This window comes from Corvus hawaiiensis, chromosome 26 (genome assembly GCF_020740725.1).
Source record: "Corvus hawaiiensis isolate bCorHaw1 chromosome 26, bCorHaw1.pri.cur, whole genome shotgun sequence".
In the NCBI taxonomy this organism is placed as follows: Eukaryota; Metazoa; Chordata; class Aves; order Passeriformes; family Corvidae; genus Corvus; species Corvus hawaiiensis.
Window position 1 is genome coordinate 36,919,209 of NC_063238.1, and position 22,968 is coordinate 36,942,176.

At 40.2% G+C, this 22,968-nt stretch overlaps 1 protein-coding gene across 1 annotated transcript; it reads right to left on the reverse strand.

Moving 5' to 3' along the window:
• Positions 1 to 369: 369 nt before the first annotated feature.
• Positions 370 to 18,773, reverse strand: HHLA1 (HERV-H LTR-associating 1). The gene is made up of 18 exons (XM_048287023.1): positions 18,484 to 18,773; positions 18,171 to 18,233; positions 14,310 to 14,417; positions 13,974 to 14,189; positions 13,017 to 13,076; positions 11,881 to 11,961; positions 11,335 to 11,418; positions 11,170 to 11,253; positions 9,766 to 9,849; positions 9,150 to 9,206; positions 8,955 to 9,041; positions 8,094 to 8,186; positions 6,868 to 7,065; positions 6,284 to 6,355; positions 5,973 to 6,047; positions 1,607 to 1,763; positions 874 to 956; positions 370 to 650 (listed from the first exon to the last, which is right to left on the reverse strand). The coding sequence occupies exons 4-18, from the start codon at positions 14,047 to 14,049 to the stop codon at positions 607 to 609; spliced, it is 1,335 nt and encodes a 444-aa protein (XP_048142980.1). The 5' UTR covers positions 14,050 to 14,189; positions 14,310 to 14,417; positions 18,171 to 18,233; positions 18,484 to 18,773; the 3' UTR covers positions 370 to 606.
• Between the last annotated feature and the right edge of the window lie 4,195 nt (positions 18,774 to 22,968).

Below are 22,968 nucleotides of genomic sequence, written 5' to 3' on the forward strand. Positions count from 1 at the left end.
CTGATCTAGTGGGTTGGAAGTAAATTACTGTTAAGGTTCCTTCCAACCCAGACCATTCTATAATTCCATGTTTCTACGAATCCTGGTGAGCTCACACAAATACATCTCAAAGTACAAGAGGTCTGGTCACTTCCTGGCTTGACCCTCTGCACTACATGCATTGCTGAAGTAATGGAAGCTCCTAATTTAGAAGATAATCTGCATGTGTTTAACACTAGAGAATCCTTCTTGTCTTCAGTATATGAGGTTGCTTTTAAATTATTTTGCATTTGTTAATTTTGATTATGTAATGTCAATAAAACTAATAGAAACTATTTGGATTCACAAGCCAACCATGTAAATATCCATTATAAAATAAGATTTTTAAAAGCCTTTCAATGCTTTTATTGCAGTTACATCACTTGTGTAAAATATATCTGTTTTTACACATTATTTTTACAATGCCTTGGAGGAGGAGACATTTCTAGGTTAACATCTGGCTAATAGCTTGTCTTATTTCAAATATTTGCAAATAACATGTTGCTTTCTGATTTTTACACTGAGAAATCAAAAAGACAACTAAAACTGCCACCAGTCTTCCAACTTGCAGTAAAATTTCTCAGTGCTCTAAACTGATGTACAGATGTTTTTAAGGCATTTTTGCTTTAATGCTGGAAGAACACAAGAAAATATTAGTTAGAAGAGGTTTTATGAGGAAATATTAAAACACGTGAAGGTGAAATAATTTTTTTTTAATGTCTTAAAAATCATTATCAGATAAAATAGCTATCTGATGAAAGACAGCAAATGCTCTGTGAATATATAAAAATCTTTGTTATATCTTCGTAATAAGGTATGTAGAGATACAGAGATATAAAATGAAAATGTACTTACTGTGGGAGTAAGTAACCCTTTTGACTCTTTCACAGACATAACTTGCATTTTTCACAAACCAGGAATAGTATTCAACACAGTACCTGAAGATGTATTTACAGATAGGAGATGTAGTTAAAGATAAGAGGCTTGTTATCTTTCATGAGGAGAGGGACTTTGGACAAGGGCATGTAGTGATAAGGAGGAATGGCTTTAGGCTGGAAGAGGGCAGGTTTAGATTGAATATTAGGCAGAAATTCTTTACTGCAAGGGTGGTGAGGCCCTGGCACAGGTTGCCCAGAAAAACTGTGGATGCCCCAACCCTGGAAGTGTTCAAGACCAGGTTGGATGGGGCTTGGAGCAACCCGGGATAGTGGGAGATGTCCCTGCCCATGGCAGCAGAGTTGGAGGCTAAATGGTCTTTAGATCCCTTCCAACTCAAACCAGTCTATGATTCTATGATAAGCACAGCATATCATGCTGCTGTTACTGAATATGGAAATAAAAAGCTAGATTCCAACCTCAAAGATGTCATTAGATATTTGGAAAAATGCAGGTGGGCTTTTTTCACTTAGCTGGAATACTGAAGCCAGATCAGGTACTGATCTGTGCACTGGGACACATTTGGGTCTCAGCTGGTGGCCACAGACCCTCAAAAATAATCGTTGGCGATTGAAAATTGTCATTTGGGAAAAAATAGCCTGAAGGAGTATTTTAAGTAGACAGAGAAAGAAAAACTAGTGCCAGGTTTTACCTCATGGCTTCCTTTCTGGAGTATCTTCTCTGACCAACACAGAGGCACAGCTGAAAGAACCTACAGAGCTCCATCACACAGGGGTTGATTTTCTGCACTATGAGAGTGACAGGAGGCGAGGTCACACGGGGCTCTCTGAGCACCGCCTGTGGGCACCCTGGGGAAAAAACACAATTCTGACTTGTCCCACTAAAATCCTTTCTATACTTTATCTGGGCTATGAGCTCCAAAGCAATGTCTTCCCTCCACCAACATATAAGGGATATCTCTGCAAATGCCTTCCTGGGGCTTCAAAAAAGAAGAAGGGAAGGGAAGGGGAAAAGAAAAAGAAAAAAAGAAAAAGAAAAAGAGAGAAAGAGAGAAAGAGAGAAAGAGAGAAAGAGAGAAAGAAAGAAAGAAAGAGAAAGAAAGAGAAAGAAAAAGAAGAAAAAGAAAAAGAAGAAAAAGAAAAAGAAAAAGAAAAAGAAAAAGAAAAAGAAAAAGAAAAAGAAAAAGAAAAAGAAAAAAAAAGAAAAAGAAAAAGAAAAAGAAAAAGAAAAAGAAAAAGAAAAAGGAAAAGAAAAAAAAAGAAAAAGAAAAAGAAAAAGAAAAAGAAAAAGAAAAAGAAAAAGAAAAAGAAAAAGAAAGGGCAGCAGTGTGATTGCCAACTATTTTTTCCATTTGTGTAACTAGCAGCAGGCTTCGGCCATGTGTGGATTAAGTGCCTTACCTGCAGTAAGGCAGTTTACAATCCCCTTAGACAGAGTAATTGCATTTCCAGGTTCAAATGTCTCATATACTTTATGGCTCTGGGCAATGCTATGTTATGTGATAGCAGAGGTTATGAAGGTTAAATTTGGACTAATTAAGTTCTGTTGAAATAAGCTTGAGTCATCTAGTGCTGACAAGAAGTTTAATATAAAATGGCATTCTTGGGCAGGAGGAAAATCAAGGCTCTGCCAGCCTGAAGGAGATTGCATGAAATTATTTCTCTCCCAGCAGCACTTGCCCAAGGTGTATGTGAGGAGTAAGGGAGAGACACTGGCAGCTCCAAAACTCACCGGCTGCTCTGAAAACCAGTTGTGTATCAAAGCCACTACACAAATATCAGGTGTAATTAGCCAGAGATGGGCAAGAGGGAGCCCCATTTCTCTTCACCTCAGCAATTTCACATAAATGTCATTATGCTTTGTCCACTTAATAGCATTTGACACACCTTGATATTTTCCGACATGGTGTCATTTAAAAATTAATGATTCCTTGCTTGAGTAAACACATTTCATGTTAATAATGAAACATCAAAGCATGGGGCAATGAGGTTTTACTATAAGTTGTCTCTGAAAAGTAACATTAAAGTTGATGAGAAATAATAAAGTTGACGAATAATTAAAACTTGCAGAAGGCCACCCTCCTACAAATTTCAGTCTCTGCCGAAGTGGGTACTGCTATCCTGCCAGCCAGGTGTTAAATGCTTTACTCAAGCTATGTGTTTTGCCAGCAGAAATTCAGTTTTATGTAGCTTCAAATTGAATGATGGCAATTTCAATTTGGAGTCATCAATGTGGGAAAGAGAAGTCAAACAAAAAAAGCTGAAAGCTAAAGAAATTGATTTGGTTTTCATTTCTGACAATCACTTAAATTTAAATTAACGTTTTATTTGCATAATACTATATTTGTTTAATGATGAAATTATTTTTCAATTAATTTTCTATTTAATTTTTTTGATTGCACAGTATATTCACATCTTATCATTGAAATTTAAATTTTCACCCATTCATAGTAATGTTTTATACCTCTTCTGTGATAAATTTCTACTGTGAAATGTATTTTTTGCATTCAGTGCATAAGTTCATACAGCTAATTAAAAATAGGAATTTATTTCACTACTTTCTTTTCTACGAATGCTCTTTCCTAAGAAATTGAGTTAGTCAAGAGACCAGAAAAGGCAGCAACCACAGCTCCTGTGTAGAGCTTTTCTGCTCTCTGTTTTAAATTGCCATATTATTGTCAGGGGCAGTGAAGTGACCAACTCTTGCAGTAAACAGACAGTTCTTTTATTAACTCAATATCACATCCCTGTGACACTGAGATTAAATTTTTTTGCCAGTGAAAAGCAATGTTACGGTTACTGTGAATGATTCAGACTTAAAATATCCCTCCCTGCATGCTCTAACATGCATATTTACATGTTTTATTAGTTGTCACCCACTTCTGTGATTTAAGGAATGAATTATTGGAATAATGAGCCAGCCCTCAGAACAATGTGGATGCCCTTCCTCACTTTGTGATCCCACTGTTGGATTTATTTCCCCAAATGCCTGGTTCTTAGAATCAGGCAGGCAGCCTGTGCCACCATGGTTTCTCACAGAGAGGCATTTGGTGACTCCAACGCACCCATCTCATTGAAATCCATGTTTCCTAGCCTTTTCAAAACGGGCTGTCCCCAGTCCTAGGTTCTCCAGGGTCTATAGTGTTGCACACCAGAGGACTCTGGTATTTAGAGCTCTTTAAACAGAAGTAAGATGAGAGAAAAACAAATCTGATTTCAGAATTGAATAGCATTATAAGAGTTAAAAAGATTACCATGAAAACCAAAGTTATTTAACTTCCTCTCTCTGTGGTTTGAAAAGACTTTTGCAACAAGAACTGCTCCTTGGCTCAACACCAGTGAGCCTTTTCCTTGGAAATGTGTCTCAGTTGACAATTTTTTTTACTGCAGTGTTCTCAAGCCTCCCAAGCAATAGCTTCCTCCCCCTCTTCCCTGACACAGGTTTTCTGCAGGAGTTGTATTTGTATGATCATTTGATGTTGCCAAATTTTGGTTTTCATGGTCGTCTCTTTAGCTCTGATAGTGCTATTTGATTCTGAAAATAGATGCCCCACTGAGTAATACACTCTCAAATGCTTTCTTTTCTAATAGCATGAGTAAAAAATAAAAAATAAAAAAAAAGACAAGAAGCCCAACATATGCTGATAGTCAGATCAACCAGAATGGAACTGGAAACTATGAAAACCTGATCTAAATCAGCAAAAGTTACAAGTAACAACACAGGGTCCTGGTCTTGGATTGCTGCAATAGGCAACAAAATGAAAACCAATGGAAAAAACAAATGACACCAAAACTGTGAGATGCTGCTGCTCCCCTACTGTGCATTTATTCCCAGTGACAGAAAAATTGAAGATTTGTGAAAGAACCTTTCTCTCTGAATCACATGTGTTTACCCCCAAAAAACACCTTTACAGATAAGTAAAAGAGAAGTCAGTAATCAAAATATCATCAGAAATTATGAAATTAGCAGGGAATCCAGACAAAAACTTGGATTTTGAGGCTCCAAGTAATCCCAAAACAAAAACCCAGGGATTACTTGTGGAGCCAGGGACCTGGCAGCATCACCAATGCTCTGGGTCAGCTCCACCAGCAGAGAAGGACCACAAGGCTGCAGTTTCCTGTTGTGCACAAACCTGCTGGTGATGCTGTTTTCACCTTATGTCTCCTGTTTCAGCAGGCTAACTATCAGCAGTGGTCTTCTCTTCATCAGATTTACTAGGAATTCACATCAAAGACCCACAGTTTCTTTTGACAATACCACTGGTAAAGTTTATTTTTCCACATTTCCTACTAACTCATCACAAACCATGTAATCAGCTTCTCTATTTGCTCTCCTCACCTATGATCCTTCAGAATTTGCAGGATTTATTTGCTCATTCATGCTATCAAATTTCCTAGTTTTATTTCCTAGATGTTAAAACAGACCTTTAAAAATATTATTTGCCTAGCATTTTAGTTCCTCAGACTCCTCTGGTTTTATCTATAATATCAAGCCCAAAGGATATTGAAGACCCCTGCAGTTTAGTCTGATATTTTATCTTTGCTCTTACCCAGCATCTAAGCTTCTCTTAGGCAGTCGCCACACAGACACAAGAGCAGTTGAGAACTGAACTTTCATGAAAATCTAGTTGATGATGATCCTTTTTTACCTGAGAAAGTAGTTTGCAGTATTGTAAATTCAGAAAAATTCTGGAGGTTTCATGTGGCATGAGTTGGTTTCATAATTTTATTTATACCAATGAGGAGATTTAAAGCATGATATTTTCTTTTGGAATTATTTTTAAGAATGAATTCTCCAATAACCAATCAGTGCAAAAATTGACACACAGAGTACCTATGTTAATTCTATCACCACAGTATGATCTTTGTTTTGAATGTGCAATTGTGTACAATTCACAAACAAATAGGAAGCAGTCCCTTGGACATTTTGGGTGGTTTAGATACAGAAACTATCATAAGCAAATTAACCATGTATGTTTTGTCTGCATGTGAACGTTCCTATCTTGCATTACTTTCAAACATACTGCTATTTTTCCTGCATGAGGTGCATTTACTTACTGGTAGCTGAGTAAAATTTCAGTGTCACAGCTGGTCTGTAGGAAGGTGGAATAGACAGTACTGAGGAAGGCAAATCTAAGGGGAGGGAGAAGAACAGAACTTGCTTTGACACCTTAAAACAAAAAGGAAGGTTGATTGAAGGAGCAACAGAAAAGAATAAAAAATTATCCTGAACTCACAGTTCATTAATAAACACTTACATAGACATTGATGTATAAATATGTTCTATCAGTCTATATATTCTATATATTATTTCTATTTCATAAATGTGCCAACTGACACACTTTGTTGTTATCCCACATCAGCCTTACCTGGCTCTGTTTGCATCACTTTGCTGGCTTCTTGTGGAGACATTGTCTGCATCCAAAGCATGGACACGTCACCTATGAGAACAGAGAGACGCTTCCTGTCATTCATATGTATTACTTATCTGTCTACTGAGAAGAATTGCTATCTATGAGACAGAGTCCTTCACACAGTACTGCCAGTGGCATATGAAAATGCCAGCATGAAATATGAAGAACAAAAGCTGTACTTGACTAGATCTTGAAAAGCCTGTGGACTAGGGAAGGGCAGGATTTCAAGAAGGCATGTTTAGGGGACACCAGGAGAAGCATCTCTATATGCTTTCTTACAGGTCTGCTCACCAAACTCGATGCAAAATGAGAGGGAAGGCCCAAGCGGCAGAAGTGTTTGTGGGATGCAAGACCGAGTTTTTCCCTAAAGATAAGAAACTACAGGATGGAGTCTATAGCTGATTTTAACATTTCTGCAATAAGGTAATCAACCAGACTGGGTCTCCCTGAAGGGCCCTCCAACCTCCGCCTCAGAGACACTTGGCCAAACCCCACAGTAGCAGGCTAGGGCAGGTTCCAGTGCTCCTGGCTGTACTCACTGGGGCTGGGCTGCGGGGCCGGCGGCGGGGCTGAGCTCCCCCCAGGGCTCAGAGGGGGTCCGGCCGTGCCCTGGGGCCTGAGAGCATCCACGTGGGGTGATGGAAACCACGATCCTTTGGCTCCAACTGTCTTTGGCCACAGTGGGAACTTCGTGGTGGGGATTTCCCCATCTTTCTGGGTGAGAGGGATCCTGGTAGCTGGAGAAGAAAGAGAGACAGAGAGAGGGCACCAGCGCACTGGGGGAAAATAACATCTAAAATACACCCAGAAAATCCCATCTACTCCTCGAGTGCTTCTCTGGCATTTGAGTGGCCACTTCTCCATTTCATTTTAAATACAAAAACACAGGGAGGGCTAATAATGTCAGAAATTTTAACTGAGAACATTTTAATATGTGAATTTTCATAAACAAAAAGAAGAAACTGAAATGTTCCTGCAGGGTTTTGTTTTTTTCTTCACATAATTTATGTTTAATTTCCTAAACTGCTTCACTACAAAGGAAAGAGAGGAAGCTCTTGTCTCTTTGAAGGTGAGCAGGCAGGTACTGGAGGGCAGATACTGCAGTGTGAGAACTGACACTCGTGGTTAGGAGAGATAACAAAGGTTGGCATGTGGTTAAGGGAATTAAAAAGTTTATAAAAGACAGCAGAGTGACTACAGGAAATGCAGACATTTTGTAAGAGAAAGATGCAACTGCAATGACAAGGAGGTATGAAATCAAGGTCGGAATTTCATTTGATTTCTGTTACAAGTGAACAGATACAAAGCTTTGCTTTTTGGCTTCCAAAATGGGGCAGAGAAGCACTTTTCTATCTTGTAGCCCATGGCAAAGTTAAATGTCCTCAAGTTTATGAAATGCTCAAGTACAACTGAATGTCATGTAAAGAAACAGCGAAGAATACAGAAAATAAAATGACCATAGAAAATAAGAGGAAATAGTTTAAATAGTCTTATTTTTGGTTTGAAACCAACAACCAGTTTTCCTCTCCTTCTCTGCTTCTTTAGAAATATTATTTTTCTGGTAAAATGGCTTTTTGCAATAGTTTTTCCATCCTCCAGCTCTTCAATGCATTAGTGACATCATCTTCTACTGTTTCAAAGAAACTTTTATGCTACCCTTTATTTGTAGTTAACATCACAGTTAACTGTGAAGCCAACATACATGATCACTTGTCAAGACATTAATCAAGGGAACACAAATTTAGGTCTGACAATATGTGCTCACATTGAAATGTCCGCACGTGTTCTGCTGATGAATCCAATGTCTTGTTTGGGTCTTCCTGCAATTTCTCGAAACTTGAGAATACCGAATCTAAGTCTTTGAGGTATGAGAAGACAAGGTTAGAGCGCTCACTATCCACCATATATTGTGTGAGAAAAAGGGAAGAAATCATGTACTGCTACCATAGAAACAGCTGTTGTCTTTTTTAATTAAAGGGGGTTTTGGCCAAGGGTCTTTTTTTTTTTTTTAAAGGAAACATGCCACAGCTTTCAGCACACACAACTTGTCACTGATTTCAGTCTGCCTACTTTAATCTATCATTGAAAATGAGAAATAGTGATGGGCAGCAGTGAAAGATGAACATCTGAAGTGCAACTCAACCTGGCAAAGCAGTTTTGGGAGGAGGAGCCATTCAGGACAATGACTGAATGTATTCACCTCCTCTCTGAAGAAAATTCATGTAAAGGTAGGAGGTCATTTGTGCTGAGAGCTATGGCAGGCACCCAGTTAGATTAAGAGTGCTAGAGGCCCTCCCCAGCCCAGTGCTGAATTCTGGAAAACTTTCATCCCAGCAGGTTTTGTTTGTTCATCCACTAGAACACTTTGTAACAAATAATTTGAAAGTTTGTAAATTTACTTACATTTATGATATAATTATTGTATTAAACCTTTACATGATATAAAATACTATTCTATTTTAAATATTATGAAATACGTAATACTATGCAAATATATAAGCAATAATAAAACACAAAATTATATTTAAAGTAATAGTAATGAGGATGAAATACTCATTGCAAGAGTTACCTGGATGTGATTTTCACTGTCGTTGTTGATTCCTTTTATTCCCCAGGATGTACTTACCCAGGTCAGATGATGTGTTACTGGAAAATGTGTAATTAATAACAGGAGACTTTTCTAGTATTTCCAAAAAATCAGACAGATTTTTCCCTGCAAATAGAAATGCTTACAAATATCAAGAAAGGCTTGTTCCTAGTATAAATTATCACTGAGGAAAACCAGGGCAATATTTTTGGGTGGAATGATTTTAACTTTTACCTGTCTGCCCTGCCATCACACAGATGTAGATACAATCAGAGTCATTGCTCTGATGCACTGAAAGGCAAACAAACATGAAAGACATCATTGTTACCAGTTTTCCTTCTATGGCATTATCCTAAACAGTTAAAAATGCAAACAAAAAATGGTATGTGTCTACGGCAGCTGAGCAAATATTTGCCTTCTAATTTTCAACAAAAACTTCAAACCACCATCAAACCCAAATGTTAATACTGTCAGTGGAAAAGTTTCTATCTAATTAAAATTCTAAATTACAATTATTTTTATATGGAAAAAAAATCTTCAGATAGCATAGTCCATAATTATTCTTTGGGAACCACAATTGTCCAAAATATCAGTATTTAATAATAATTCTCAAATCCACCATTTTTTATTAATCATTAATAAAACATTCAAACAACATAACTGCTCATAGAAACATGTACATCTCTTTATTACACACATACACATTTATACATATCTTGTTCCATGGGTTGCAAGAAAAATGCTGTTGAGCAAGAGCAATAGGCTTTTATCCACATTTTTATGCTTCTTTTCATGCCAGGAGTAAATGAGACAAATAAGAAAATGATAAATGTTTAAAGGATATGCAAACCTGAGAGAATAGAAGTGGATTTGAAAATTTCTGTGAGATAACTGGTGGTGTTTCCAATGATATCAACAAGTAAAGCTGTAAAATCTAGACAACAAATAGAGAAAGTTTGTTATTGAAAACACATATCCTACCATCAAAAATTCACTTTCATATGTGATGATATTTTGGATATGTACTCATACATGACAAAGTTTAAAATAATTTAAAGTTTAAAGAGATTTTGATGGAGTGGACTGAAGAAACCACAAGAATAGTCTGCAGAAGTATATTTCAAAGATGATATCTAAAACGACATCAGTTTCTCTAAAAGTAAACTTAAATGGAATTTATCTGTTCAAGAGAACATTTTAAAGTAATTCTCTCCTTATTCTGCTTAAATGTAGAAGGAGATCTAAAGCCTGCAGGCTTTGCCTGCTGTAATTGCCTGTTTGTCATGTAGGGCCTTCCAGGAGGCATCAGATTTTTTCCTTTGGGGTCTGCTTCAGGTGTATTGATGATGTTGTCAGCCCAAAAAGTGGCTGATGGTGTTGTGGTGGTGCTTCCTAGCAGTGACAGGTTAGTATTCTCACTTAGGGAGTGATGGACCTGAGCCCTGAATTTTTACTGCTTTGGAGAATGCTCCAATCACCAAGATATTCTGGAATTGCAGCAGAAAGATTAAAGTTTCTCTGCTATTCTCCAAGACAGACTGGGTCATTATCCATAAAGGCCTGTGAGATGTGTGGGTCCAGAGAAAGCCATGAAAGCCACTGTGGCTCCTATGGGGTCACCACGTGTGGCATAGAGGGTTTGGAGTCTGGTCTGCAGCTGCTGAGCTACTCTTGATGCCTTAAATTAACCAGTCATAGAATCCAGGCACTCAGATGCATCCTGAAATGTTAGCTACTGTGAGATCAGGGGTGAGGATGAGGATTTCAGGCGAAGGGTTTGCCTGACAGTATTTTGTGCTCCATTAAACAGATCCATGTTAGTCCTTGCTTTCCCTTTCTCTTGGGCTCACTGAAGTTGCTGGAGTCTATTGTTGCAGAGAAGCCCCTGCTCCCCTCCTGTGGGTTATTTTAGGACAGCAAAAGTGGCCAGGGTGATGTATCATACATTGCTGGTCATCTCTCCTGTGCTGCAATTTGTATTCCAAGGAGGAAAGAGAGGCCTTTTGTCAGTCAAACCATGCCAGTCACTTGACTGATGGCTCCATCCCAGACTGGCTGGCTGGGTGCAGCCACCTGAGACTGAGGTCACGGAGTCAGAACAGCCACTCATTGTGAGTTATGGCTGTTGACCTCATTGTGGTGGTGGTAGTAATCATAGGGATGAATTCTGCAGAATTCAGGCTACAGCCTTAATCTCCAAAGGAAATAATTCAGCTTAAGCACATGCAATTGCCAACCTCTTTTGTGTACCCACCTGTCAAGCCATTTGTCACATTGTTCAAACAGTAGCAGTAGTGCATAGGGAACTTGCCAGGGTCAATATTTTTTGCATTAGAGACTGGAGGGAGAGACAGAGAAAAAAATCAGTGTCTTGTTGCACAGGCTGTGGGAGAGAAACTGCTCCTGAGCCAACACTCACTGTTATAAATGGTGACTGACACTTTGTGGAAGGCGAACGAGCTGGAAGAGGTGACACTCAGCAAAGAGAAGAGTTTTTTGGTACCTGCAGAAACACATGTCCATGTTATTAGTGCTTGGAACAAATTGTGAGAACAGTGTGTTTTACTCTGCTCATTTAGTGTCTAAAGGATTCCTGAGGTGCCAGTATGATACAGCTGCCTGACACCCAGTCCGTTCCCATTGTCACTGGAGGAAGGATCATTTGTACTGCTTCTTCCTTTTTATTTTGTTTTTCTTTTAATTGAAACATACACTGGATTATAAAGTGCTTTCTAAAGGCAGCCCACAAGTAATTATATTGTCTCTGTATAAACCCTCACTAATTTCTAAGTTCTTTGGGGCAGACAGCCATCTGCATTATAAATGAGTGAAGGTAACACGCTCCTAGAAGCCATTCTGGAGCCAGACAGCCCATGTTTGCAGCTTCTCCTGCTAACACTGTTAGTGTCTTTTCTCCTGCACTGCTGGCCTGGCAGCTGTGACCTGCCCAGCCATGTCCCATTACCTCTGAGAGCAGTGCTCAGCATCCCGTTCACCAGCTCTGTCAGGTTAATAGCAGACAGGTCCAGGGACTTTGCAGGCAGCTCTGAAAGAAAAGGCATGTGTGAGGGCACAAGGAAATAGCTGTTCATCCCCTGCTTAAAAGTGCTAGAAATCTGCCAGAATGGGAAAACCAAAATGAGCAGATTATGTACTGGGACACACCAAAAAAATGCTGATGAGAAAATAAAATTCCAGGACCGTGGAAATGAATCTAGAAAATAGCAAGATATAGCAACAGTGGAATGGTGGGCCTAAATTCAGGTCTGCCAGCTATGCCCTTGACCCTGCCCTTGAGCAGCTGCAGGACCCAGCCAGCCCTGGCATGCTGGTGCCCTCTCCTGCTGGGCAGTGGGTGTTTGCTGCCAACAGAGCAGATCTCTCATACAGGTCACAAAAGGCAGAGAAAGTGCCTAGGAAATGTTCCCTCTTCCCCAAATCTACATGAAAATGCAGACTCTTGTTTTTCAGCTGCATTGATGGATATACTACTTCTTACAAAAGAATAATTTTGCTGTAGCCAAATCACACTTTTTATCTTAACATGTTTTATTTCTGTTGATGTTGCTTATTTGTTTTCCCCAAGTCAGAATTTTCAAAGATTTTTTTTGTCTTCCCTCCCACAAAGTCATGCCAAAGCAGATCAGTACAGTGTCTGTGTGAGGGAGGAAGGTGTGTGTGAGCATGACAGAGAGAGGAAGAACAGAGCAGGATAGAAAAAGAAGCACAGAAAGCTGAGACAAGAACAAAGTCGAATTTGGGGAGAAATGCAATTTTCCAATTACATCACTATTATTTATAACCAATTTGAACCAAGCTGCACCCCAGGTAAAAGCAGCACTTATCCACAACATAGAGGAGAGGAAAGGAAAAACAAAAGGGAATGGAGAGAACGGGAAAAGAGAAGATTAGATTTTGGGAAGGACAGCTGTTAACCTGGCCAGGGACCAGGTTGGGTGGGGTGGCCTTACAGCAGGGGTGGGATGGGGCTCACAGACTCTGCAGGAGCAGGGCCCATCTGCTGCCACCTCCATGCCCAACACAGCACCTCCCACTCCCATTAACACCCGACACTGGGGCTCCTGGTGTGCTGCCTGTTACCTGCAGTAGCCAGCACTGCCACCTGCTTCTCTTTCTTATTTTCTTTTTTTATGCACGAAGCTGAAAAGTGAAGAAAGAGACAGAGAAACAGTTTTTCCTGTTGAGCTTGCCCCTCAATAATCAAAAGAAAAATATAATAGTAAATATTTGTAGAGATCTTCACTAGGTTTGCACACAGCATTTGCTGCAAGATACAGAGTAAAATAAGGCCAAATCCAAACAAATCTTCCCTTCTCTGTGCATGTTTGTTATTCAGAACAGTGATGCAGTTGAGAACTGTCCTCAAGAGCTGTGTTGCAGGAGGAATGGGCTGGAGCTGGGCTCAGGAGATTGGTCTGGTTTTCTGGGATTCACTCAGTGACCAGCTGAGTGCAGAGCAGTGATTTAGAGATTGCAGAATAAGTTGAAGATATGTGTTTGGGATTTAGGTTTCCTATTCCACCAGAGGAGAGCTGAGTGCCTCCAAAGAGTAATCCTAAAGGCTCTCCAAATGAGTCAGTGCTAGAAAATGTTAATCTCCCATGTTCCTATGAAGCTTCAACTTCTCAGCCCATCCAAGCTCCCCTTTGTATATGTTTATAAAGGAGAAATACCCAATAGAAAATGTATAACAGGGCTTATAAATTGTGATGCAGTGTTAATCAGCTGTATTAACAACCCTCAATTAGTCAGAGCTAAATTTGGACTGATAATCTAGGTGGTAGGAGCTCTTCTAACCCTTCTCTCTCTTTCCTTGTAAACCTTTCTGATTTCAGATTTTTGGCATGGGATCCAGGAATAGACATCACCTGGTCTGCCCTGCTGAATGGCATCAGACCTGTAGCTCCAGCCCATCAATCTTGCCCACACAGGGTGAAAGAACCAAGCCTGCCGCAGATGTGGGAATGGGGCTATGGGAGCAATTGGGAAAGAGGCACCTGGATTATTCCCTGGGGAGCACCAAATCATTGTCCTTACCTGTGCTGAAAACCAGAAAGAGACATAGAAATCCCAGGCTCATCTTTGCTGCCACATGCCAGCAGAACCCCTGCATTATGGATGCTGACTTCCAACAGGTTTGGCTGGTCCAGGAGAGAGAAATTCTCTTTTTGTGGTGGTCAAGTTTGTAGCATTGAGCGATTTTTTCCAGCCCTTGTCCCAGAATGATTTGACCACAGGAGAAATATCAGATCTCTGTGATGCAGAGAAAGATTGATGATGGAAACAGAAGAAACAGAAATCCCACAATCAGTACTTTCTTTTGCCTGTGGGTGCCATGAGTTTAGCACGTAACTCTTGATTCCTGAGTCCTACCTAAGTGGCTTTGCTGGGGACTTGGTAAGGTTGTCAGCACAACCCTCTTCTCTGGCAGGATGACCGGTGCCTAAAAGGCACCTGACACATCAAGTGCCTAAAGCCTTTCTGTTAAAACAAGATAAAATTTGCTTATGTTTAATTTCTAACCAGAAATGTCAACTGAGGTTCTTTTCCACAGGAATGCTGCTTGTCTGATCATTCCTGGTCTTGGATTTCTGTAGTTACTATCACCAGGTTGTGTCCTGTGCTGCCTTGCCTACCTGCTTGGGAAGGATTAGCAGTGGTCTGCCTTTCAGACCATGAGCTGCTTTCCAGGTTTCAAAGATTTAATTAGAGGTAGTTAGGGAGGAAAAAAAGTTTCTTTTCATGTTTCCCCTGTTTTTGTAATATCAGAGCATGCCAAATAACTCAGCAGTTGTCAGAAAATTAGGAATGATACAAAAATCAGAAAAAAAAAAGAATTCCAAAAAAATTTTTACTATCCTCTTGGAGTAGCTAATCTTTCAATATGCAGCAAATCATTATCTTGAAGATAATACTATTTGATTAGAAAATTAGTATGATCATAATTAAACTATTTTTCATATTAAAGTCTCTAGAGAAATAACACATTCAGAAGACAGTTTATTTGTATTTAGTGGCTCTAAAGAGATTCTTCTTTGGGATGAAACACTAAGTATTTCTGTGTTTGAAATGTCTGTGTTAGCTGGTCAGATGAGTCAAAAATATGTAAGTGCCAGCTCTGCTAATTCAAACAAAGGTCTGGGATCTTCCAAGAAGTTCATCCTACCTATCCAGTCCATCTGCCCAATTCTTTTTACTGAGCCCTAAGCCTGGACTCATCCACTGTTTCTGCACAGCATGTGCAGAAGAACAGAACTGAGGCAGAAAGTGTTGGACAAATCTCATCCCCAGACTTCATATTCCATCACCTTTCTATGGAGTAATTATGCATGGACATACTCCAGTATCCCATGGACAAGTCTAGCACCAAAAATCCTAAACCTGGCTTTTCTTGCAACAATATTTGGATCTGGCAAACTGCTAGGCTACAGACCGTGAAAGTATTGCTGTCATGAAAACCACAGGGCGTGACTCCCCGGCAAGGCTATCCCCACTTCCACTCTCTGGTGTTACGAAGCTTGCTGGGATTTGTAACAGCTTTTTTTCATGAATCTGTGGACTCTGTAATTAGGGAAGACCAGTGTGTTAGTTCAAGCCTGCTCACAGGCTGATGTGATGGAAGCAGTGGAGGTGTAGTCTGCATGGAGATAGGTATAAAACCGATCCACATCTCTGGATTCTGCTCATTTTTCTGTCATCCTCTGCTTTGTTTCAATGAAATAGAGAGGAGTTGGTGAGAGGTGTTCCTCAGTGGAGCTGAGTATGAGGAACTGGTGCTTTGCAAAGGTGCAGGGAGGTGGCTGTTGAGGAGAGCAGGCTTTGGGAGGTGTAGAGTTAGGTGATCGTTTAAAGTAAGGTTTGTAACTACATGTGTTTTGGAGCAGGTGGTCTGTGGTGGCTGGTGCATCTAGACAATTAAGTGTGCTATTAAAGGGGAACTATTGGGTTGTGTTTTCGTTTGAGGTGAGAAGTGGGGTGATTTGCTGCTTTTTTAACAGAACATTATGAATTTTGATTGTACTATGAGAAATGAGTTTTGTGTTAGCTCTGCAAAATCTGCATTAGGATGAGTCGTGCCTTGTGATGATGGTTCAGTGTTTATGGGCCACAGAACCTCCGAGCACGTTCCCCATGACCTATTCCATGCACACAGGAGTGACCAGGCTGCACAGCCAGTGCTGTCCCTGTGCACACCAATACAAGGGACATCAGCAGGGAACATGGAAAACAAGTGCTGCCACTGAGCTGTCCCTGAGGTGCAAGGCTGGTCAGCTGGAGGGTCTCTGCAGCCCTGACTGGTGAAAGACCCTGCACCCCTGCACTTCACAGGAATTTTGGCTGCACGGCAGGTGAAAGACCCAGACCTAGGAGGTGGGAGAAGAAGGCATCCCCTGCCCTATTTTCAGTCTGTCCGTACAGATGGATGGCCAGTTTCCAGGACTTCATTTTCCAGGACCTGCTTTGAGGAAGGTGGGCTCTCCTGGGTCACCAGTGAATCACACTAACACTGAAATACTTGGTAAGAGCATTTCAGAGGCTGATGTGAAAGCACAACTGTTTTACAAAGGTTCATAAGTAAAAGGGTACATAGCAGGCGATTTCCTATCAGAGATTTAATTTAGTACTGATTTATTTAAACTGGCCTAGAGCTGTTCGTGGCAGCAGGACAGGGAAAAATCGTTTGACAGAGAACTTGGGGTAGCAAGTAAGAGCAGGGTCTAGAGAGAGCACATTCCTAAAAGACAGAGAAGAAGCAAGAGGACTAACACATGAAGGGACTGTCTATTCTAGGAGAGAGAGAAAAGCTGTAAAAGTACAAACAAAATAGAGCAAGATACAAAGTTGTGCTTGGAAGCATTCCCTGCACACTGCGTGATGCTTTCTCTCTCACCTGAATTGTCACTTCCCTGCTGTCCTCCCCACTGAGCTGCTCCTCTGTGCTAATCAACACAATTTTCTCCACACACAGCACTGATTTCCAGCAAGAATTCAGAGAAGGCATTAACCTGGCCTCATCACACTACAGACTCAACTAAGCAAAATCTAACGATAGGGACAACAGGTAAACATAACCTGGAAGGATGGATCACAGTAAGACAAATCCTGTTCTACTTCTAGCAAAAAAAAATTAATATTGTTGGTATAAAAAGATGGAGAATCCTCCATTGGTGGAGTTCATGTTTTTTCCTGAATGCCGGATTTAGCACTGGTGTGTTCCCTGACCAGCACAAGATACTTGAAAAGAAATTACAGATAAATCTTAATACTAGGGATATCACTCCACAATGGACTACCTTTGCTCCTCATTTGGCAGAGACATTGATTTAAATTTGAAGCATTAGCTTTTAGCTGCTTCCCAAAATCTTTTTCTGGCATTAACTCTCTGAAATTTATGCTATCCAAATAAATTTCAAAACCATGTGTGACAAACGTTGCTAGAACTGCTGCCTGAAATACCTTATCTCTCAGCAATGTGAATATTGGTAATATTAACTCTTGCAATACACGTCACATTTGCGTTACTCTGGTTATCCGAAATCCAATTTTTATTTATCAGGGACAAGTCTTTATTACTTTGTAACTGTGTCTCTCTTGAAGTGACACCACTGCGATGACTGAAATACATGTCCAGATTGCAAATATGAAACCCGCATTGTCCTCCAGATCAAAATCATCGTTTCCATTTCAGACTGAGCTGAGATTCACAGGCACTGAAGGCGCCAGTGCCTCACAGCCCTGAGCAGGCAGAAAAATCCCATAAACTGACTCAGAGAAGGTTTGCCTTCTGATAAAGGCTGAAGCTCAAGCCTTTGGTAATAAATTCTCCTTCAACTTTACTGGATGTTATAATCCTCCTCTGCTATTTTAAGCTGAATGATATTAGTAGAATCCGTTTTATTTAGAACTGTTGATCCAGAGTTCCCTGAATTGCTAAATTGGAGATTTTAATCCAGTTCAGATTATCTTTATACATGCATGAAGACTTCTTATTAAATCCCTCTCTGTTACTCTGGGTTAACAGCAATCTGAAACCAATGTGTTTATTAGCTATGCTTCAGGAGAACTCATTTTAATGTGGCAGGTAACCATGAAGTTTGAATTGTTTTCATTTTTCCTGTACAAATGTAGTGCACTCCAGCAGTTTCCTCGTGTCTTCACGCTTAACAGAGTGGAACAGAAATTAAGAGAACAAAGAAATAAAAGAGGAAAGTCCTTGAGTATGAATTTCCTTACCTTCATTCAGTTGCAACATCTAAAGGTCATCTCTCATTTTAAGCACACCATCATCCACCAAGTCTGAAGAAATATTTCAAGTTAATGTGAAAACCTGACTGCGTTACAACAGCATGCTTCATTACAATGAAACAATTACTTCTTAAATTCAGATTTTTTTGTGTGAAAATGCAGTAAAATTAAATAAGTATACATTTAATAAAAATATATTTAATTTGCTACATTTCCACTGAGCATTAATAGTACAGCTGAAATGGTTTCCTCCAAGTACAAGCGAAACCACCAAGATCTGGAATAGTTAATATCAACTTACCTGATTTCTCTTGATAAAGATTATTATCTTCAGAGCCTATATTAAACTGGAGGTTATAGCCAGGTCTTAATAAACACTATGTGAAAAACTTTGAGTAGATAGGCTTGATAATCTTTCCTTAAAATCCTGTGCAAATTGTTATCCTAATCCCTGAAGGACTAACTAGAGGTAACACAATCGTAAGCACACAGTGCCTGTTGAATCCCTCATGGAAAGGCTCTGTGGCAGGTCAGGTGGGGATTAGAAGCTCCTTTTGGCAGTAGAATTGAATTGTGGAGGATTTTTTTTCCTTTTAAAGGAACAGCTCAGCTTACTGCAATTAGACCAATGCCACCTTGGATGGTGAGAAGTAGACAAGAGTGAGCCCCTTTGGTAAAGCTTCAGCCATCCTTAAGTTCAAACAAGGGACATTGTCAAGAGGGTAGAGATGAAGCCTGAACTATATCTTAAGTGTGGAACCTCAAAAGGAATAAAATGGCAGTTAAACCAGGAAAAATTGCCTGAAATCACGGTGAGGTGGTGAGGAAGGGAGAGAGATCTGGTAAGAGCAATGACATAAGGCAGTTTCAGTGATGCTGAGTGATGTATAGTAGTATCCAAGAAATGATCACTGTTGGAAACAGTGGGCCAAATTCTGCTCCCATTTACTCCGGTGGACTGGAAATGATTCCTCTGAAATCAGTGAGTTTAGGTGCAGCACATTTAAAAGCCAATGATCATCCATTCAGTAATTTTACCACAATCCACTGAACATTTCAACTCATGAAATCACTCAAAACCTTATAGCAATTAATAAAGGAAAGTTAAATGGATTCATAGTTGGTTTATGAAATAAAAAGTGCTTCAGTGACCATGTTAAGTGTGTGGATGGGCTATGTCTGTCTGTCCAACACTCCTGCCTTCACCAAGAACTTCAGGATCTGTGAGGAAACTGAAGCCCCATTTAACAGAGTCGTAGCTGGTAAATAAGATGCCCACACATCTGTGCACATGCATGCACAATCTTACCTTTGTTTTCTTTTATTCTGCCTTTCACAAAAAAACATGCAGTGGGGTGTCTCTGCATTTAATATTATTTAATTCTATATGGAATTTACTTGTGTGAAAAAAAGAAAATTTTCATGACTCGTGACTGAATGCTGCAGCTTGAGGAATATGGAAACATCTTTTCTTTGACAAGACTTACTTTTACTGACTTAATTATCAGTTGCTCAATATCACATCAAGAAGGCTGGGATGAAAGTCCTCTCTGTAACAGCTGACAAAACCAGGTATAGCCAGGAAAATGTGTGCGCTGGGATCACTTCCAGCCGTTTGATGTTTGCCTATGAGGATAATTAGACTTTCAGCAGGTTTTGCCTCATGCTGTGTTTTACCCTGGGACTCTGTAATTTTAACTTTCCTCAGCTGCCGAGCAACGCTCAGGTGACCCGGGAGGGGGCTTTTGTTCAGCCCCAACTTTGACTCTTGGGGACAATGCTGTGTTCTCACTCAGAACACCCCTCTGAGCAAGTAGCTTTCTCAGGAGTATAGTCTTTACATGCCTCCTTTTTCCAGCATCCCTTTGTGTGGCAGCACTGTGTCCATAACTACCATCCCAAAATCCAGAACAGGAAAAGAAGACATTTTTAATGTCTCTTAGTAACACAGTATAGACACATAATTAATATAAATTATCCAGTAAATGCATTCATTTGCTGAAGGTTGCATAGGGTAAGGCCCCACTAATGCAATTTGAAGAAACACCAATTGAAGGAAATGCCTGTAATTTATCTGTAGGAGAGAGGACAGTGTGATGTGACATTCTGGTAAGGAGGGAGAAAATGAAGTCTGGCTGTTGGAGCTCTATGTCTCTGTGCGCTGAGAGCACAGAGTGAGAGCAATGCACTACTTCTTCCTTCTGGCTTTTTCTTAGACCTTTAGATGTGATCAAAAGCACACATTTCTCTATAGCAATTGCAGTGTGTGTGAGTGACTGCAAGAGCTCCAGCCATACATCCCTGTGTCCTCAGCCAGTGGCACCAACCCGCTTCCCCTCCCACCTGCTCTGTCCTGGTGTGACAGTGCCCTCAGGGACACCCTCTGCCCTGCCTGGGCTATGAATCATCTCTGCCCTAAAAGATGACCTGTGGCACCTGGAGCACTGTAGTACCTAAAGCACCTTGAAAACCTGTCTGATTTGCCTACCTGGAAAACACATCTCCAGCTGTGCCTCTGTCTCATCAGATACTGCCGTGCAAGAGAGAAGGAAATGCCACTTTTAAATAGAGAACAAAGAAGCAAACTTAACACAAGTTTACTCCAGAGCATTGAAGCTTTATTTTCAGTTACACTTCATTTTACTGTGGCAAATGTTTCCATGAAAGCATCTTTGAGTGATTGATAATAAACTTTGTTTAGAAATGTATCAATTGTGTAAATTCCATTTGTTCTGAAAAAGCCTGATTGCACTTCAACAGTTTTCTGTTAGTCCCCTACCATTACAGTTTTACAAGATATTTAGCTTATTTTATTAAGAAATGTACTAGCTCTATCAAGTTTACTTTCACCTGGATTTAATTTCAGATTTTACCAGTATCCTTCTATTTTATTTATTTTTGCACAAGTTCTATTAAGGACAACTCTCTAAATGTAATACTGTTTCTTTGTCAATTCTTTTTCAGAAGAGTAACATTTCCTCTCCTAAAAGAAAAACTATATACAGAACCACAGAATTATTAATTCTGGAAAAGAACTTTAAGATCATGGAGTTCAACCATTAACCCAGCACTGCCAAGTTCACCACTAAACCACATCCCCAAGTGCCACACCTGGACATTTTTTACATACCTCTAGGTAGGGTGATTCCGCCACTTCCCTATACAGCCTGTTCCAGTGCTTGACAACCCTTCCATTGAAGAAGTTATTCCAAATATCCAATCTAAACCTCCCCTGGCACAACTTGAGGTTATTTCCTCTCTTCCTGTTTCTTGTTACCTGGGAGAAGAGACCGACCCCCACCTGGCTACAGCTTCCTTTCAGGGAGTTGTAGAGAGCAATAAGGTCATTCCTGAGCCTCCTTTTCTCCAGGCTAAACATCCCCAACTCCCTCAGCTGCCCCTCATCAAACCCTTCCCCAGGTCCATTGCCCTTCTCTGGACACTCTCCAGCCCCTCAATGCTTTTCTTGCAGTGAGGGGCCCAAAACTGAACACAGGATTCGAGGTGAGGCCTCACCAGTGCTGAGTACAGGGGCAGAGTCAGTGTCCTGGCCCTGCTGGCCACACTATTGCTGATACAGACCCAGTGCCATTGACCTTCTTGCCTACCTGGGCACACACTGGCTCAGGTACAGCTGCTGTCAACCAGCACCCCCAGGGCCTTTTCCTCTGGGCAGATTTCCAACCACTCTGCTCCCAACCTGGAGCACTGCAGGGGGTTGTTTTGACCCAAGTGTAGGACCAAGCACTTTGCTTTGTTGTACCCCAAATATACAGTTATATATATAAACATGTATTTATTCCCATTCATAGAACTTCTTTCCCATTTCAGAAAATGTATTTAGAACTGAAAATAGTTCCTGCAATTTAAATAAATTTTTCTTTAATTTTTCTTATTAACATTTTGTTAAGATTGGTACTAACACCACAGAACATCCTGAACAGAATGAGCATTAAAATCTACACACTGTTTTCAGTAAGAATGTTTTGTATATTTATTAGTCTAAAGTAGGGAACACTTTCTTTTGAAGTGTCTGATATTGTGAAATTTTTTTTGGATTCAAGCATGCTCTTGAGGGAGAAAAAGGAGAGAAACTGGGAAAAAAGGAGCCATGGAGATTGTGAAAATGGGTAGTGGCGAGAGGCCAATAGAAAACCTAGTGTGTGAGTTACAATACATGAGATTTTCACACAATACTATGCACCGCTCCTTGGGGGCTTCCAAAGATGTTAGTTTGTGATCAAGCACTTGGCATTCATAGATATAAATCTTCATAAAGTTTTGATTAGACACAGAGAAGTTGCAACAGCCCAGAACTTAGAAAGCTATTAAAGAAATTATCAAGTGATTTTATTTCTGATAGGATACCTGTCAGACACATAACTGATCCCATCAAGTCTGCCAAAACATTCGTGGCACATATTACACCTTTTTTCGTGATCCCTGGTTTGTATTCTGCTGTCCATCTGCATCTGACACAAAGAAACAGGAGAAAAACTGTGGTCCTATCCCAAACCCATTGGGCTACCAGTCATTATCTTGGAGGGCAATTTCTTTAAATAATGGCTAGCTCTCCTGCTGCTCTCTGCCACAGGGCTTGGCTTTCCTGATTCCATCCCTTCTCTGTGATCCAAGAGGATGCTCTATGTTTATCAAGCAACCATTTTACCCTGGCAAGTCTTAAAAATCAAAGTATCCTGCAAAGAAAGAAACAGAAGGATACACTGAGAAAGTTCCACTCCTGACACTGTTGCTTGAGCCATACTGGATTCAATTTTTACCCTTT